The 18,656-nt window shown below is 49.2% G+C and overlaps 1 protein-coding gene across 2 annotated transcripts in view; it reads right to left on the bottom strand.

The window, feature by feature from the left end:
• LMCD1 (LIM and cysteine rich domains 1) overlaps positions 1 to 18,656 on the bottom strand; it is a 62,410-nt gene that overhangs the window by 9,381 nt on the left and 34,373 nt on the right. Inside the window, exons 3-4 of one of the 2 annotated variants that reach the window (XM_080674343.1) lie at positions 15,838 to 16,093; positions 6,781 to 7,110 (exon numbers count right to left, since the gene is read on the bottom strand). In XM_080674343.1, coding sequence (XP_080530469.1) covers positions 6,781 to 7,110; positions 15,838 to 16,093 — 586 coding nt within the window. The remainder of the gene's footprint in view (positions 1 to 6,780; positions 7,111 to 15,837; positions 16,094 to 18,656) is intronic. The other variant, XM_080674344.1, reaches the window with a different exon arrangement.

Raw genomic sequence — 18,656 nt, 5'->3', positions numbered from 1 at the left:
GGTCACTAGACAATTTCCTAACTACGTTTTCTCATATTTCTTTTCGTCTGTGATCCAGAGCAGGAAATGCATTGTATGGCCCGATATAGTACACACATGTGCACATCACACCCTGAGACAAAAGGTTCCCAGAAAAATAGTTACCACCCCCGAAGCACTTCTGTGTTTTATTTTTTTCAAAATAATTTTTTAAAAAATTCTGGTTATAATTTACTAAATTGATTTACTATCCACTGATAGTTTGTGACCTGGAGTTTGAAAACACTATTTAACTTGGCTAAGAACTTCTCTTAATATCTTAGTCTTCAAAAAGGAGGGGATCATATACCTTGTAGGATAATTTTTAGGATTAAATAAAATAACTATGTGACATCCTGGCTCAAGGCCTAGCACAACCTAGGTGGTTGATGACATCATCATCATCATCATCATCATAATCATCGTCATCATCATCCCCATCTTCCATTAACCTATAATTGCAAAATAAAATCAGATAAAGCCAAAGTAATTCATAAAAAAACTATTTTTTTTATGGTTCTTCTAGTTCTGGGGTCAGCAAACTACCTCCCTGGGCCAAATCTAGCCCACTGCCCATGTCTACAAATAAAGTTTTATTGGAACACAACAGTGTCATCAGTTTCGACACTGTCTGTGGCTGCATTAGTGCTACAAAGACGGGCAAGTAGCTGTGCCTGAGACTGTGTGGCTGCAGAGTCTAAAATATTCACTCTTTTCCTTTAACAGAAAGAGTTTGCCAATCCCTCTTTTAGTCAATGGAATCTTATGCGGTCCACTTCAGAAAAGAAATGCTTGTGAGGCCTGTGTGGCAACATGGAAAAGTATTTACAAGTATAAAAAGTGGCATCAAGGGAATTTTCTGTGAAAAAATAACTCCTTTACTGTTATTAAAATATTTCCACCGCAAGGAAGGAGGGAGGCAGATGTTGAGGAGCCTGGTAACCATGGTGATTTTTCGGGGCTGCTTCTCTGGGCCTGGGGTCCTCCTATCCTCCAGCTCAGATGGGCACAAGGTGGGGGCTGGGGCAGTGGTTTCATATTCCCAGAGAGGGGCTGGCAGGCAAGCCAGCGGGCCAAGCCCACAAGCCAAACATCTGCTCGGACAGAGATTTGGAAGTCCCTTGCCCACAAATATGTCCCTTGCTGGGGCTGGAGTCTGGCTGAGCTGCCAGATGCTGAGTCTCCATCTGAGAGGCAGACTTCCATGGAGGGCGGGGCCCACGCCAGTCCCACCTCTGCATTCTTGTGGGAAGAGGAGGGTGGGGGCCATGCTGCACTTTGGACCAAACTAACAAATCCTTACAACTTCCAGGAAGGTCTTCCCTTCTCTCAACCTACTCCCCTCCTCTTAGTCTCTCTTTTTGGCATGGCTTGGCCTAATAAGGGGGGATGTGGGCAAGGGCTGGGGGCAGAATAATAAACACTAAAGGGTGGAGGTTGCATTAAATGTTATGTTCTGGCTTCCTTTCCCCCGTCTTTAGTTACAAGTTTGGGGTGTAGGGAAGGGCGGAAATGCCTGGGCAAAAGGACCATGCCCAGGAAATCTGTAGATTCCATTTCTGAGAGAATATCCAGTAAGCTCCCTAAATGCAGGGAAATGGTTTGGTGGAGATGGTCACAATCAGAGCAGGAAGGTCACTGTCCGCAGGGCGCGCAGATACCCATAGCCTCCTTCCAGGTGGGAGAGGAAGGGGTGGGGGGGCCTGAAAAGGGAGTCTGGGGCGTCCCCATTCTGGTGTGACCGGGGCCCGGTTGCTGGAGTTGGCAGCTTCCTGGCTACAGAACCTTTTGAAGCCCCAAGACCCATGGTGGGTGGGACTGGGGTGGGGCAGGCAAGTCCTTCCATTGTTCTTGGCACCCAGACAAGAGGTCCCCAAATTATCCACTGGGCTGGGCTGTGAGTTACTCCAAACACTGCTGTTCACCCCAGGAAACCTAAATACACACCCCTTGCCTTGGTGTACCCCCATGCTGGGTCCCACCCAGGATTTCTCAGAATCCACTGGTCTGATGCAATCCCAGCCACGTCTCTCATCAGTAAGTTGGATAAGCTCTCTGTGACTCAGGCTCCACATCTGTGAAATGGCTATAACATCTCTAGCTGGTTGTTAGGGGGATTCAAAGAGATGAATGGGCCTGCTATGCAGTAAAGAGTTCCCACCCATCCATAAGCACATAGTGGGCAAATGAGGGCAAGAGAGGGAGGCTAAATATTTTGGGGTTTTTAATTGGCTTCACTGATTGAAAGGGCATGACTTGGGAGGGACAAGGGGGTGAGTTAGTGTCTGGGATATTTCTGCCATGGTGTGTCCCCATGAAGAGGGATTTCTCAAGGCCTCATCTGTGGTGTCTGCCTCTCCTAACCTCGGTATCATAGTAACACGTTTAGAGCACTGCTCTGCGGTCCGCGTGGGCAGCCACCGCCCTTGGTCATCTCAGATGTGCCATGGCTGATTTTAGGTCACCTGAAGGCCTGGGGGTTGAAAGCTGGGGGTCACTCCGCTCAGATCTGAATGACTGGACAGCTCTGGCCAATAGGATAGGCTGGGCTCAGATGGCACTGTCCCCACAGCCTGGCGGGCCCGTTAGGCTGGCCCTCCGTTACCTGGCTTCCCTCGGAACTCAGCCCGCCACGGGGAATTCCACAGGACGGGCTGGGAAAGGCTTTGGCAGCAAGGCTCCTCTGGTCTGGATGACCCTTTCCTCTGAGGACACTGGTGGAGGGGCTGTGGAGGAGGCTCGGCAGCCGACCTTGCTCACCAGAACTTGAGCCCTGCCCAAGGAGCCTGAGGAAGGTCATGACTGTGACAGGCTGAGCTGCACCAGGATGGAGCCAGGTGAGCTCCCAGGAGAACTGGCCTCCAGTGCCGGCAGGGCGCAGCACAGGAAAAGTGGGAGCTGGTTGGTGGCCCCTGATTGCTGAGTGTCGTGTAGTCAAGGACACGGGGGGCAGGGTCGGGTGTAAAACTGTGTTAAATGCTGTGCCTGTGTTTCCAGAACTCCCCATGGACAACTCAGAAAATGTGAGACTGACGTGTAGCCTTCTCCAAGTTGGACCCCCTAACCAAGGGGCCACGTAAACCTAGGAAGTACCTGGGTTATCATCTCCTGGACCCTCACCACAGACCCACTGCTGATACCACTTCTGCTAAGCTGATACATAAGGTCATTTATAACACTCTGTAGTAGTGGTTTTCAAAGTGTGGCCCCCAGACCAGTGTCAGCATCACCCCGAGGGCTCGTGACACATGCAGAGTCTCGGGCCCCACCTGTACCTACTAAGCAGGAAGCACTGGTGGCACTCAGTCCTCCGGATGTGAACAAGCCTTCTAGCGATTTTAGTTTGAGAATCACTGGTTTAGCCTAGAAAAGCCCTTCGTTTTTATTCACTCTGAGGTCTCCCAAACGTACATGGCTACCTGACCCTTGCATTAGCTTTCTGAGGAATTGGCCTTTGGAAAGGGAAGGATGAACTGGGGTCTGTCAGTTGGTTTGAACCCTCAGGCCCCTGGGTGTGCGAGTTTCAGACATGGCAGAGCTCAGCACGCCCTCCCTTGCCTCACAGTAATGCCCACTAAACCGTAGCTATTAGCAGCAGTAATAATGACCACTAATAGGATGATAAGCGGCGATATGTTACCAATACAGTTCTAGTATAATAGTTTCACGTGCCCCTCTTTGGCCCTCCATTTTCTCCATAAAACTCTGGATTTGGGGTATCAGACTGAGTCCTACAATTTCCTCCTCACCCCCAGGTGAAGTTGAATGCCCTGACCACTTCGAGTCAAGTTCATTGTCCTCATCAGGGGAGCAGAAATCAGACCTTGCACCTGATTCTTGCCTTGGGTACCTGCCCACACTGCCCTGTTATGAGAAACAACAAGGGCACAGCACCCAGGATGGCCAGCCCCCATGTCTACCTAATGCGGCCACCCCCTGGGGTAAGGCGGAACAGCTCTGGGAGTGCAGCCCATGTCCACACTAAACCTGGCATTGCTGGGCACACACGGTCTATGGCAGCCGTGGGCAAACTACGGCCTGCGGGCCGGATCCGGCCCGTTCGGCTGTTCTATCCGGCCCGTGGAGCCGAAAGAGCGGAGGGTTCTCTTGCTCTCCCCTCCGCTCCTTTAGTTTGAATTTATATTAGTTCACACAAACACTCCATCCATGCTTTTGTTCCGGCCCTCCGGTCCAGTTTAAGAACCCATTATGGCCCTCGAGTCAAAAAGTTTGCCCACCCCTGGCTGGTAGGCTGTCTGGCTACCTAGATAGGATTTTCTCACTGGCTTCAAGGAGATACAGAGGGAGTTAAAGAAGAGCAGCAGCCTCCTTTCTTCCCAGAACAGATAACAAGCAGGGTTTTATATCTCTAGAAAGACTTTCAGATCCATGTTTTTCTACCTAGAAGCTGGGGGACCTTGGAAAAATTACCTATCCTCTCGGAATCTCTGACTCCTCACCCCACCAGGCCAGTGTTCGGATTAAACAAAGACCCTGAGAGAGTGAGCATCGCATTTGGCTCAAACTAGGTGCTTATAAATGTGACCTTGAGATCTCCTCCTCCCCCTAGGCCAGTGGTCGGCAAACGGCGGCTCGTGAGCCACATGCAGCTCGCGAGCCGCGGTTTGCCGCTCTGTTGACTAATGAGTTTGCCGACCACTGCCCTAGGCAACATGGCCATCCAGATTGTCCCCATCTTTCCAGGCTCAACTTAGTTTGAACATTCATTCATTCATGCATTTGTTCACTCATCCATGGATCACATATTTACTGGGCACCTACTATCTCTAGCGAAGGCACTGCTGCAGATACAGAGATGAACAAGACAAGACCTCAGCCTCTAGTGCTGGTGACAGACCTGAAGCCACTAATCACATAATTGGTCATTGCATTAAGACTGGGGGTAGGGGAAGGAAGGACAACCCCCAGGCCAGTCACAAGTGGCTTTCTTTGGAGTCCCTACTTTATTTTCTGACGGAGGATTCTGCCATTTACTGTCTGGTCTTGTTTAAATGCTTCCTAAGTGTCAGAAGTGTTTCCTAAAGTTGACTGTGGGCAGGGATCTGGGATCCCAAGCCACCTTTGCCCCACTTCCACCCTGAACAAAATATGGGGCTGAGTCAAAGAGAAAATACGTTCTTAGGTCAACATCTGTCTCTCTGGAATGACAACTGGGAAATGTCACAGCGACTTAAAGAAATCGCCTTCCAACTTGGAATTACACAGGACTAATCCTTAAGGACAAAGCACTATTTGAGGGTGGAAAGAAGGCAGAGTCAGGGAGGAGATTTGTTTATAAAACAGGATCTAATTTTAAAGACCCTGGGATGTGTCGTCCTCCTGAGAAATGGGTCTTTTCAACATCACCCCCAAATGTGTGGTAGAGAAAGGAAGTTTTGTTCTTTTGTCTTAATTCTCAGATAAACACAGTTTATTAGATGGTAATCCTAGATGGACGTGCCAACAGCATGGGGCTGGGAGATGCAGGCCTCAGTTTGAGATAACAAGTCTGCGTCAATGCAGCAGCGAGGACAGAGCCATTTGGGCTGGCATTGCCCTGGGTGTCTGGCTCACACAGTGAACTGCAGCCTGTTCCCAGCAAGCCAGGTAGTTTGCTTGAGGACCGTGTGCTTCTGTCTCCAAATGTCAAATAGAAGCCTGAGGCCACCTGACTGCTGAGGGGTATGGGGGAGGGGGGTGGTGCAAAAGGTGGAAGGGAGCTGGCAGCCATGAAACTCAGCAATGGCAGTCTCAAGCTGGTCCTTTCACTTCCTGGGGCACAGAATGAGGCAAACCCATCCCTGAGGCTTCCACCACCCAGACCCTGGCTCCTCTGTGAGTTCCCACACAGCCTCCAGAGGATCACCCCCCAGCACATCACCCTCACTCTGGCTCAGAGCTTTCAGAAGCACGGCTCCGATCCCACGATACCTCCCGGGGAGCCGCCACAGCTCCCATGGCCCTTGGAGTGAAACCGTCAGCCATGGCTTTCTCCCTCGTGGGGAGAGTATCCTGCTTGTTTGATTTCCTGGGCTCAGCAAACAGCATAGGCTGATCAGTACTTAGGGATGGATGGATGGATGGATGGATAGATGGATAGATGGATGGATGGATGGATGGATGGGTGGGTGGGTGGGTGGATGGATGGATGGATGGATGGATGGGTAGGTGGGTGGGTGGGTGGGTGGATGGATGGATGGGTAGGTGGGTGGGTGGATGGATGGATGGGTGGGTGGGTAGATGGATGGATGGGTGGATTGATGGGTGGATGGATGGATGGATGGATGGATGGACGGATGGACGACGGATGGCCTGACTCTTCAGGAAGCGATCCCCACTGACCTGGCCTGCCTGGTGTCCACCTCCCCTAGCTCACCCTTTAATCACACGGGACTTCTTTCCACCTTCTGCCTCTGCTCTGCTCTCGGGGCCTCTCATGGCACATGCTCACCTCTTTAGGGCCTGCGTGGCTCCTAGCTCTGAAGCCAGCGTGGGCCTCGGCTCCTGACCCACACCCACCTTCACTCAAGCAAGCGTAGATGCCCTTTCCCTAAGCTGCCACAGTTTGCTTGTCTGTGACTGCCACTGGACAGAGAGACTCTGGAGGCAGTGACCTTGTGTTATTGTCCACAGGACAGTGCCAGGCACAGAGTAAACGAGCACCAATAGCTGCTGGCAGCCTGACTGTACGAACAAGTGCATGGATGAGGGAGGAGGCCTGCCCGGCGGCTGCAGCAGCCCCGAGGCCTGGGAGAGACTTACGTATTCTTTGGTCAGGTCGCCGATGCTGCCGTTGGTGGTCGGGGCGGTGGGCTCTGTGCCCTCTGGCTTTTCCTGCTGCTTGCCCTCCTCCTTGGGCAAGCCGCCCTGCCCCGGGAGCGCCACCTCTCCCACGCCGAGGGCCTCGCTCTTATACTGCTTGACAAATTCTTCCATGAGTTTCAGCTCGTTCTCCAAAAGTCCGCGGCAGCGAGAGGGGTCCTGGTCGTAGATGGGGAGCTGGTGCATGAGCTGGCGGCGGCGGTAATAGGCGCCCTCGGTGCCCGTCACTGGCTGCTTCTCCTTCGGGATGAGCTCCATGTACTGCAGGCCCTGGGCAGAGGGGAGAAACCGACCGTGACTCTCCAGCCCCAGCAGAGACCCGAGAACTGGGGAACCTTCTCCAGCTTCTTCAGGGTTTGGCCGAACCCAAGGATTCCCAGGGAAGGAGTGGTGACACCCAAGTGGTAGTCACAGGTCACTTTCTTGATGAGAATGGTGTGATGTAAGCAGGTGTTTATTTTAGATTTGCTGGCTTTGGGACATGGATTTTGTTTTCTTCAAAATGGAATATTTTTACTTTACTAACCTCATGTCAACGCCTAATTTTAAAAAAGTCAATCTAGTTTAAAATTGCTTTTCTTGGAAAAATATAATTAAATCATTATGGATGTAAGGGTTTTCATGGTTTATTAATTTAAAAATCTGCAAAGACACCTTCTAACAGTAGAATCAATAAGGTCTGAAGTCAGTAACATTTCCACATGGGTATGAGTGGTAACCATCTGAATATTAATATGTTCAGAGATAACCACCAATTTGGCCTTTTTAGAAAAAAAAAATGAACAGAAATCTTCTAGTTGGGTGGGTCCTGGGGATGGGAGAGAGGGGGAAGTAAAGGTCAGAGCCACGCAACACAAGAAACTGTGAAAGGCAAAGTATTTATCCTTGACAACTGTTCTCCATTTCTGTGTCTGACCTTGGCCGTGACCTTGACACACCACCAGGTTGTTTGATTCCCACTGCCCAGGTGGCTGCTGCCAAACTTACTGTCTTAGAACCTGCCTGTCTCATATTGCATCATTGGGGATTGTGTGAATCAACTTGGAAATTCATACTACAGTTCATAATGAGCCATCGTCTGCTTTTAGGGAGCAGGGGTGAGGAAGCTGGGTGGGGGTACTAGTCCAAAGCCTGGTGTATGCTGAGTTTCATCATAAATGAGTTCTGGATAAGAGTGTTTTTGGAAAAGGGAGGAGGAGACCTGGGTTCCAGTTGAATGGTGGCCATGGCTCTGCCCTGGATTCCAGGGACACCAGCTGAGGCTCCTTCTGGCACTGTGGACTCTCAGCGCCCCCTGTTAATCCCTGCACAGTCCCTAACACTTTTCACGGTGCTTTCCCAGATGCAGGAGATGGCCTGCATGGGGGCAGAGTCCTGGGGTGTCAGGAAACTTGGGTTTCCAGCTCCAGCCCTGCTGCTGCTCTCAGTGTAAGACCGAGAGAGTGCCCGACCCCTCTGGGCCTCAGTTCTCTCATCTGCGAAGTTCAGGGTAGGCTGCACGATCATTACGGTCTCGGCGATTGTGAGAAGCCTGTGGTGACTCACCTGATCTCCACCAGGACTAAGAGAGAGATGAGCAGCAGCGCTCCCCTGGGTCTACAGCCCATGAAAGGGGCCAAGGGGGTGATGGGCTCTTGTTGGCCAAAGAGGCCACGCTCCTTCACCCAGCACTTGGAAGAACAAGGATCTCTATGGAGCCACACAGCTGACTACCCGTCTAGGAAGGGCTTATCTTTGAACCAGTCTTGGGAAGGCCAGGGTGATGCATGGTTTTTCTTTTGACTAGTCTGAGACTGCAGGTGGCTTCCAGCACATGCCAGACAGGTAGGTCTGAGGAACCCCATCTCCAGCTTTATGCTGCATTGACCTCGCTGGGAGACCTGTGCAAAGCTTCCCTGGGCCCAATCGGAGGCTCTGACTTAGGGATCTGGAGGGGCCAGAAGGGAGCCCTTTTACAGGCCCTCCCGGGTGCATCTGGAGCAGGACCCCTGCAGGTCAGGGCCTTTCTGGGGACAGTGGGTTGGGGGAGTGGATGAGACCACCCAGAGGACAAGGGAAGCCGCAGACCCACGACCAGCTGGATGGGCAGGGGCCAGTCCCTGGGAGGAAATGCCCACACCAGCTCTTCCCATTTCTTGCCTGGGGCCCGCCCTGCTCCCAGGCCCGAAGGAAGGCGTTTGGAGAAGTGGAAACGAGAGCTTGGCTGGCTCTGCCCGGGAGGTGAAGCCGCCTCAGTGGCACGACTGACTCTGCTCCTGGGAGAGTCACCTCTCCCATGAAGGCCACCCACTCCCTAAGGCCGAGTGGTTTAAGGAATGATGGGAATGGCCACGATGTGGCCGTTACTAAGTTCCAGGCGCTCTTCTAGGTGCTTTATGTACGGGAACCCATTTACTTCTGACAACACCCCTAGCAGGAAGGTACTCATACTGCCTCTTGGGAAACTGAGGCACAGAGAGGTTAGGTAACTCCCCAGGGTCACACAGTTAGTCTGTGACAGAGGCAGCTTTGAACTCAGCAGCTTGGGTCTCAGCCCCTTCTGTTCTGCTTCTCTAGAAGACGGATGATTTGCAGAGAAAAAAAATGTCCCCCCATCGCTGGGGGAGTCTCCCTTTGTCATTATGTCAGGTGGGTGGACTGGGTACGGATCGCCTGGTGCCAGGATTCCCCAGTCCCGGGATATGTCTGTGGCTCTGGCCTTAAAGGGCTGCACCCCTTCCTGCTCAGCTTGACAAATAAACTCTGGAAGCCTGAAGCAGTGGCCGGCCAGTCAGCCTCCAGCCGATCCCTGCACCCACAGTGACCTTTCATGGCTCTGTCCTGGCCGGGGGTGTCTGTGGCCTGCAGAGCTCATGGGTTCCTGGCTGGGGCCCTGGAGACAGGCAGCTTTCCTTCCCGGGGACCCTGTGTTCCTGTTCCAGCTCCAAGCCCCGGCTGGGCACCGTCTCTCTGCCTCCCCATCCACCTGCCCAGTTCGCCTGGCCTGGCCTGGCAGGGAACAGCCCAAGCTTTGGAGTCAGGGAGCCCAGGGGTCATGGGTTCTTGTGGGGCATGACCCATGGGCTCCCTGACTCCAAAGCTGGGGGCAATAATAGTACATCCCTAAGAAGGTTGGAAAAGAAGGTGAGATCGTGCATGGATAGTGCCTGGCGCACAGTAAATGCTCAATAAATATTAGCAATTAGGTTTACTGTGACCAGATTTTAAAGGCTTAAGGAGTCCTCTGGCTTTAATTCCGGTTGGGAAGGATGACAGCAAAATTTGGTCCCATTTCCAAAATATAATTAGTCCCCACCATTTGGGAATTAAAAAACAAAGTCAGGAAGTTGAGTAGGAAGGGAGAGTAGTCCAACCTCAAGAATGTGACTTGCTCGAAGGCCAGATGTAGGGCCGACAGAGGGGCCTTTATACCGTGTGGCTTATGAGCCAGCATTAATCATGGCCCGACGGTGCGTCCTCTGACCAGTTTGGGGCCAAGCCCTGGGGGATCTCACCACCAGCTCCTGATGCCCACAACCAGCCCTTGTAAGAGCTGCTCCCGTCAGTTTCCGCTGCCATCTCAGAGGCCCACTGGATGGCTTACCCAGACCTGAGCACTGGCGGCAGCCCTGCCTTCGGAAGCGGCCGGCACATCCTGGTGCTGCTGTTGTGGGCGCCACCCTCTGTGGCCCGGGATCTGCCCCTGCCCAGCCCCTCAAGCTGGTGAAGGCCAGTTAACCATCCTGAGTTTCCTTACATATAAGATGATTCCTACCCCACAGGGTGGCTGAGCTCACAAATGCTGAAGTGTTCTTTTAAAACATACCTCTCAAAAATACAGCTTTAAAAAGGAAATCTTTGCCTCTGTCCACTTTCCCTAAAGGGGATACCCCCTATTCTGCGTGGATTGGAACTGTGCTGCTCAGACTCTCTGTGGGGAGGGGGCAGGTGTTTGGCTAGCTTTCCCACCGACAGCAGAGAGGTCTGTGGGCCCCTGCACGTGGTGAGAAGGCGCACCTGTCACGTGAGACCTTCACAGGAGTCTGACCACAGGGATCACACCCTTGGGTGTCAATTGGTACAAAACTTTCCCCACATTTATTTTCAATGTCTGCACTTCTCACTGTGGCCTACTTGCAAAGGTTTTGTGAAGGGGCACCAGTCCACAGACCCATGTGGAATGTCACTGGGCAGGGCGGCAATGCAGCACAAATACTCAAGTCCACTACGTGCCCTGCATGGTGCAAGGGACTGACAGGACAGTGCACAGGACAGTATGCCCTTGTGGGCCTTGCTTTGCTCCGGAGACAATTATATTTGCTTCTAAAAGCTTCTAAAGAAACAATGGAATAAAGATCAGAGTGGAGATAAATGACATAGAGACCAAAAAGACAATACAAAAGATCAACGAAACCAAGAGCTGGTTCTTTGAAAGGATAAACAAGATTGATGAACCTCTAGCCAGGCTCACCAAGAAGCAAAGAGAGAGGACCCAAATAAACAAAATCAGAAATGAAAGAGGTGAAATAACAACAGACCCCACTAAAATACAAAGGATTATTAAAAAATACTATGAACAACTCTATTCCAACAAACTGGACAACCTGGAGGAAATAGACATATTCCTAGAAAAATACAACCTTCCAAAACTCAATCAGGAAGAATCTAAATACCTCGATAGGCCAATAATTATGGAAGAAATTGAAGCAGTCATCAAAAAGCTTCCAGCAAACAAAAGCCCGGGGCCAGATGGCTTCACAGGGGAGTTTTACCAAACATTCAAGGAAGAACTAAAACCTGTCCTCAGACTATTCCAAAAAGTTCAAGAGGAAGGAACACTTCCAAGCTCCTTCTATGAAGCCAGCATCACCCTAATACCAAAACCAGATAAAGACAACACAATGAAAGAGAATTACAGGCCAATATCCCTCATGAACATAGATGCCAAAATCCTCAACAAAATTCTAGCAAATCGGATCCAGCAGTACATGGGAAAGATCATACACCATGACAAAGTAGGATTTATCCCAGGGATGTAAGGATGGTATAATATCCGCAAGTCAATAAACGTGATACATCACATAAACAAATTAAGAGATAAAAATCACATAGTTATATCAATTGATGCAGAAAAAGCATTTGACAAATTCCAATACCCTTTCTTGATAAAAACTCTCAGCAAGGTGGGAATAGAAGGATCATACCTCAACATAATAAAAGCCATATATGATAAACCCACAGCCAACATCATACTCAATGGGCAAAAACTAAAACCATTTCCCCTAAGAACAGCAACAAGACAGGGATGCCCACTCTCGCCACTCCTGTTCGACATAGTGCTGGAAGTACTAGCCATTGCAATTAGACAAGAAGAAGAAATAAAAGGCATCCAAATTGGAAAAGAAGTAAAGCTGTCCTTATTTGCAGACGACATGATATTGTACATAAAAAACCCTAAAGACTCCATCAAAAAACTATTAGACTTAATAAATGAATTCGGCAATGTAGCAGGATACAAAATTAACGCCAAGAAATCTATGGCATTTCTATACACCAATAGTGAACTTACAGAAAGAGAGACTAAAAAAGCAATCCCATTTACCATCGCATCAAAAAAAATTAAGATACCTAGGAATAAACTTAACTAAGGAGGTAAAAGACTTATACGCAGAAAACTACAGGACACTGAAAAAAAGAGATAGAGGAAGACGTAAACAGATGGAAGAACATACCGTGTTCATGGACTGGTAGAATCAACATCATTAAAATGTCCATACTACCCAAAGCAATCTATAGATTCAATGCACTTCCCATTAAAATACCAACGGCATATTTCACAGACCTAGAAAGAACTCTCCAAAAATTCATCTGGAATAAAAAAAGACCCCAGATAGCCACAGCAATCCTGAGAAAGAAGAACAAAGTAGGTGGGATCTCAATACCAGATTTCAAGTTGTATTACAAAGCCACTGTTCTCAAAACAGCCTGGTGCTGGCACAAGAACAGATATATAGACCTATGGAATAGAATAGAGAACCCAGATATTGACCCAAACCATTATGCACAATTAATATTTGACAAAGGAGGCATGAACATACAATGAAGTCAAGACAGTCTCTTCAATAAATGGTGTTGGGAAAATTGGACAGATACATGCAAAATAATGAAACTAGATCACCAACTTACACCATACACAAAAATAAACTCAAAATGGATAAGGACTTAAACATAAGACGGGAAACCATAAAAATACTAGAGGAATCCACAGGCAGAGAAATCTCAGACATATGTCGAAGCAATTTCTTCACCGATACCGCTCCTAGGGCACTGGAAACTAAAGAGAAAATAAACAAATGGGACTACATCAAAATAAAAAGCTTTTGCACAGCAAAAGAAACCATCAACAAAACAACAAGAAAGCCCACTGTATGGGAGAACATATTTGCAAATGTTATCACTGATAAAGGTTTAATCTCCAACATCTACAGGGAACTTATACAACTTAATAAAAAGAAGGTAAATGATCCAATAAAAAAATGGGCAACGGACCTAAATGGAATCTTTTCAAAAGCAGACAGAAGGAAGGCCAAGAGACATATGAAAACATGCTCAAAGTCACTAATTATCCGAGAGATGCAAATCAAAATGACAATGCGGTACCATCTCACACCTGTCAGAATGGCAATCATCAACAAATCAACAAACGACAAGTGCTGGTGAGGATGCAGAAAAAAAGGAACTCTTGTGTACTGCTGGTGGGAATGCAGACTGGTGCAGCCACTGTGGAGAACGGTATAGAGTTTCCTCAAAAAACTAAAAATGGAACTCCCATTTGACCCAGTAATCCCAGTTCTAGGAATATATCCCAAGAAACTAGAAACACCAATCAGAAAGGATATATGCACCCCTATGTTCATAGCAGCATAATTCACCATAGCTAAGATTTGGAAACAGCCTAAATGCCCATCAGCAGATGAGTGGATTAGAAAACTATGGTACATCTACACAATGGAATACTACGCTGCTATAAAAAAGAAGGAATTCTTACCATTTGCAGCAGCATAGATGGACCTGGAGAGCATTATGTTAAGTGAAATAAGCCAGGCAATGAAAGAAAAATACCACATGATCTCACTCATTTATGGAAAATAAAGAACATTATAACCTGATGAACAAAAAGATAGATACAGGGGCAGTAAAGCACCGAACAGACTGTCAAATTACAGTGGGAAGTTTGGGGAGTGTTGGGGAGGGCGGGAGAAAAAGATCAACTGAAGGACTTGTATGCATGCATATAAGCACACCAATGGACACAAGACACTCGGGCGGGGGTGTGCGGGTGGGATGAGGGCATGCGACAGGGGGTAGGGGAGGCTGGGGAAAGGTCAATGAGGAGAAAAAAGGAGATATATGTACTACTATATGTAATACTTTAAACAATTATATATATAAAGAAACAATGGAGAACCGAGAGAGAGGAGATTAGGAGAGTGGGTGGCATCTTCTGTAGTTTGGAGAGTTAGAGTCCTGACTGCCAGAAGGACCCAGCCATACAAGTACAGGGAAAGGACACGCCAAGGAAGGGAACAGCAAGTGCAAAATCCCTGAGGAGGCTGAGAGCTTAGTGTGTTCTAAGCAGGAAGGAGGACAGCCAGTGGGCTGTCATGTACTGAGTGACAGGGGTGCAGCAGGGTATTGAGTGACAGGGGTGTAGCAGGAGCTGTGGGAGGAGTCTGTGGGGATGGAACCATGCAGGACTCCAAAGGCTCTCCTTTTCTCCCAGGAGAGATTTAACTAAATGTCAGGCTTGAGTCTCTAAAACTGTAGGGCCTCTGTTAGTTCACTAACTTGCAGAAATCACCTAGGCCGGTGATTGGCAAACTCATTAGTCAACAGAGCCAAATATCAACAGTACAATGATTGAAATTTCTTTTGAGAGCCAAATTTTTTAAACTTAAACTTCTTCTAACGCCACTTCTTCAAAATAGACTCTCCCAGGCCGTGGTATTTTGTGGAAGAGCCACACTCAAGGGGCCAAAGAGCCGCACATGGCTCACGAGCCGCGGTTTGCCGACCACTGACCTAGGCTGTTGCTATCCCCGGTGTGGCCTGGGTCCAGCAGCATCAGCAGCGCCTTGGAGCTTGTCAGGAGTGCAGACTCTCAGGACCCAAGCATCCTGGATGCATTTTGGCAAGCTCTCCAGGTGATGTATATGCTTGCTGAAATGTGAGTGGTCCACTCAGAATTGGACTGGTCCAGTGGGTCTTGAAGGTGGCTGCACGTGGCGCTACCTGGGGCAGCATTTAACTGTTCACTTCAGGGGATTCTGACCCTGAGGTCTGGAGCTTCTGACTTAATGGTCTGGGGCGAGGCCCAGCATGGAGACTTCTATGAGCCGCCAGAGATTCTAGGGAGTATCCAGAGATTCCGGGGGTTAGCCAGGTGACTTGTGCAAGTCACCCATTCTCTGTGGGCCTTATCCTTTCTGCCCTCCTCAGGGCTTCTCCAACTATTTGCCCAAGCCTTCTCTGGGTGCCTTTTCCCCACAGCTGGGAAAAGCCAGTTTGGCTCTCCCTTCTAAGCCCAAGAGACTTCAGCTGCAAGGGAGAAGCAAGGGCTATTTCTCTGCTCTCCTAAGGCTTGCAAATGGCACGTCCCAGGCACGCAGAGGGGAAATGAACATGGCTCAGATGAAGACAAGCAGTTGGAGACGTCTGGATGATAAGCCATCCTCTGTTTAGAAGTGAGGAGCCCACAGGGAACCATGAGCAGCCAGGTACTAGAGTTGGAAGGGCCCTAGAGGTCATATGAACAACTGTACCCATTTTATGGATGAGGAAGCCGAGGCCCAGACAGTCATCACTTCAAGGTCACATTGTAAGGTAGGAACAGAAATGAAACCACAGCCATTTCTACTATTTCTGTAACCTTGCCCTCTTGAAATGTGGGCATCTGTGGCTTGGCTAACATTTACGAGGGCAAGAAAATAACCACTTCGTTGAAGGAAACTGTCTTACCAGTTTCTGGGTGACTCCAGGGGGAGCCCACTCATAGGTGATGGTGTCAAAGGTGGGATCTTTCCCAGTGGCAATGGGGTTGGTCATGATCATCCGGTTCCTCTTGTAAATCCGGATGCCGTCCCCGCCTTTCACACGGGCCGTGAGAGTGGAGTACTTGGAGTCCATCAGCAAGCGGCCAATTTTCCGGTCATCTTCCAGGTCGGAGCTCAGGCAGTGGTCCTCTTGGCTGCATTTGCAGGACTTGCATATTTTCCTGGGGGTGGGTAGAGATGGGGACAAGTGAGATCAACCTCCAGAAAAGAGAGGTGGTCTCCTGCTGCCACCATCTACCCTGTTGAAAGCAAGTGCAAAGTTTAACTTGAGTAACTTTTGTAAAGGTTAGCAGCAGACACATGGTTACCTGAGACCAATGGGCCTTTGGGATGGGACTGCATTTGGGGCACCTGACAATGTCTGGAGACACATTTAATTGTCACAATGGGGTGCTAGGGCATCTATAGGGTAGCGGCTAAAGATGCTGTGAAATATCCCACAGTTCACAGCTCCACCTTTGCAGCAAAGAGTCATCCAATTCAAATGTCAGCAGCACTGAGGTGGAGAAGCCCTCGTGTAACATGAAGGGAAGAGGCCCCTTCACAGCCTTCAGAGAACTTCCAGGTGAGGTGGGAGGAGAGAGCATTGGATGGAAACTAAACGTGAAGTAGGGTCAGTGGGGCCGCATGAGAGGTGCATGTGCCGTGTGGGAGCTCACTGGATGGACCACAGGGCGTTAGTGTGTGGCATGTGGACAAGGGCTCCGTGGAGGTGAGCTTGGAAAACAGTGGGTTACAGGAGGTGGAGCCCATTGTTTAGTGTGAGCTGCTTCCTGTCTTTAGTGAACTGACGTGCCATGTGACGTCAAGTGGGGGAAGACGTTATTTGAGGAGAAGCTTGCAGCCCAAGTTCCCACTCATAGGCTGCAATTTGAGAAAAGTCAAAATGAACAAACTCAAGGATAATTCTGGCACTTCAAGAGAGAAGAGGACCCTAAAGGCGATTCGGGGCAAAGACGAGGTCTTTTCGTTCTCATGAGAAGAGGTTGGTTGATTTGTAGAACTGGGGCATTTTATTCCTGATCAATACCATCCTCTCGCCTCTCCCTTTTATGAGGCACGGAAGATACTGCTTCTCCAAGAAGACGGGCCACGGCACCATTGGTTTGACATGGGCAGCGACAGCAGAAAGTGGGAGGAGGTGGGAGGAGGAGGAAATCCTGGTCTCCCACGGGTCCTCTGACCTCCCCAATACCTGCTGTATATAAAAATACCTGCTGTATGTAAAACTGGGAGAAGAAGCGGCCATCTGTTTTCCTGGTTAACGTCGACTTTCAGGTGCTAGTAGAGATGTTGGGAATGCAAACTTTGAAATGAAAAATGCTAATAAATGAGATGTTCTTTGAGGTGGTTCCCACATTATTTCTCCTTTATTCGTGCTTTTCATGTTGCTAGGTCTATGGCTAGGGCTTTATAGAAGTCCACCCACTCTTTCCAGGAAGCCGGATTGTGGAGGACACAGATACATAGGCCATTTCTGCATCCATCATAGAACACCTTTGACTGTGGAAAGGCACAGGCTTGGAATCTAATCTTGTCTGAACACTAGCCCACCGAGGTCCATGGGCCAGTTTCTTACCCATCAAATGAGAGGTTGTTCTACATCAGGGTTGGCAAACCATGGCGTACAGGCCAAATCCTACTTTTGTATGGCCCATGAACTAAGAATCGTTTTTAATTTTTTAAGTGGGTAAAAAATTTTGAATTTCCATGTCCTCACATAAATTAATGCTTTCATGCTGCAAGGACCACGGTGACTAGGTGTGACCTGCAAAGCCTAAAATGATGACTATCTGGCTTGTCACAGACAGCTTGCTGACACCTGGTCTATTGAGGAGTCTCCAAACTTTGCTGCATATCCAGATCCCCCGGGGAGCTGGGTAAACTTGGAGATGCCCTGCCCCAGCCCCGCTAGTCACAGGCATGGGTCTGGATGGGACCCGGGCTGGGCATTTGGGATCCTGTTCCCAAGGTGATCCCGATGCACACCCAAGTGGGATAGTCACTCTCCAGTCGACTTTCTCCAGGTTGTTCCTTGAAAAACGTAGGAAGTTCAGCTATTTTACTGCAGAATTCTGTACAACGATCGCCTGCCCGTGAGAAGGGGCGGCTGCTGCAGCTGGCCTGGGGACCGGACTGCAGGAGAAGGGTGTCAACACGGGGAGTCCGGGAGAGTCTATCAAGAGCGACCCCTGAAGAATGCCACATTTTGTAACTTGAATAGCCAGTGGCCTCTCTTCCATTTTTCATATTATGTTCCCAGTTTTCCTTAAATCAGGGCTGTTTTTTTTCTCTCTATCCACTGAAGTCAGTGTATATTGAAAAAATAAAACTAATTAGGATAATAATAATAATAACATAAAAAAATCTTTGCATGCTGGGGAGGGACCTTGAATTGGACTCTGTCTGAAACACCTGGAGTCCCGGAGGGGTCCCCACCTTGAGGGAATCCAGCATCCTGTGAGGGTTGCCAGGTGGGCAAGGAGCCGGCGTGGTTATTGGGAGAGCAGGGTGCTGAAAGGAAGGCTGCCGGGGAGTCGCCCCCTTGTTTTCATCATATGTTTGTTCTGAAAGCCTGCTCTTGTACCCTCCTCTCTAAGTGATGCTCCCCTTCTGTGCTTCTGATACTAATTCCATTCTAATTCTAACCATGTGAATCGTTTGTTTGATTATAAACAATTTGCCTGAAACGATGGGATTGTAAAGCCATAGGGGACCCCAGAG

The sequence above is a fragment of the Plecotus auritus genome (genome assembly GCF_963455305.1).
Source record: "Plecotus auritus genome assembly, chromosome: 6".
NCBI classification, from domain to species: domain Eukaryota; kingdom Metazoa; phylum Chordata; class Mammalia; order Chiroptera; family Vespertilionidae; genus Plecotus; species Plecotus auritus.
This window is presented reverse-complemented; position numbering and strand designations above follow the sequence as displayed.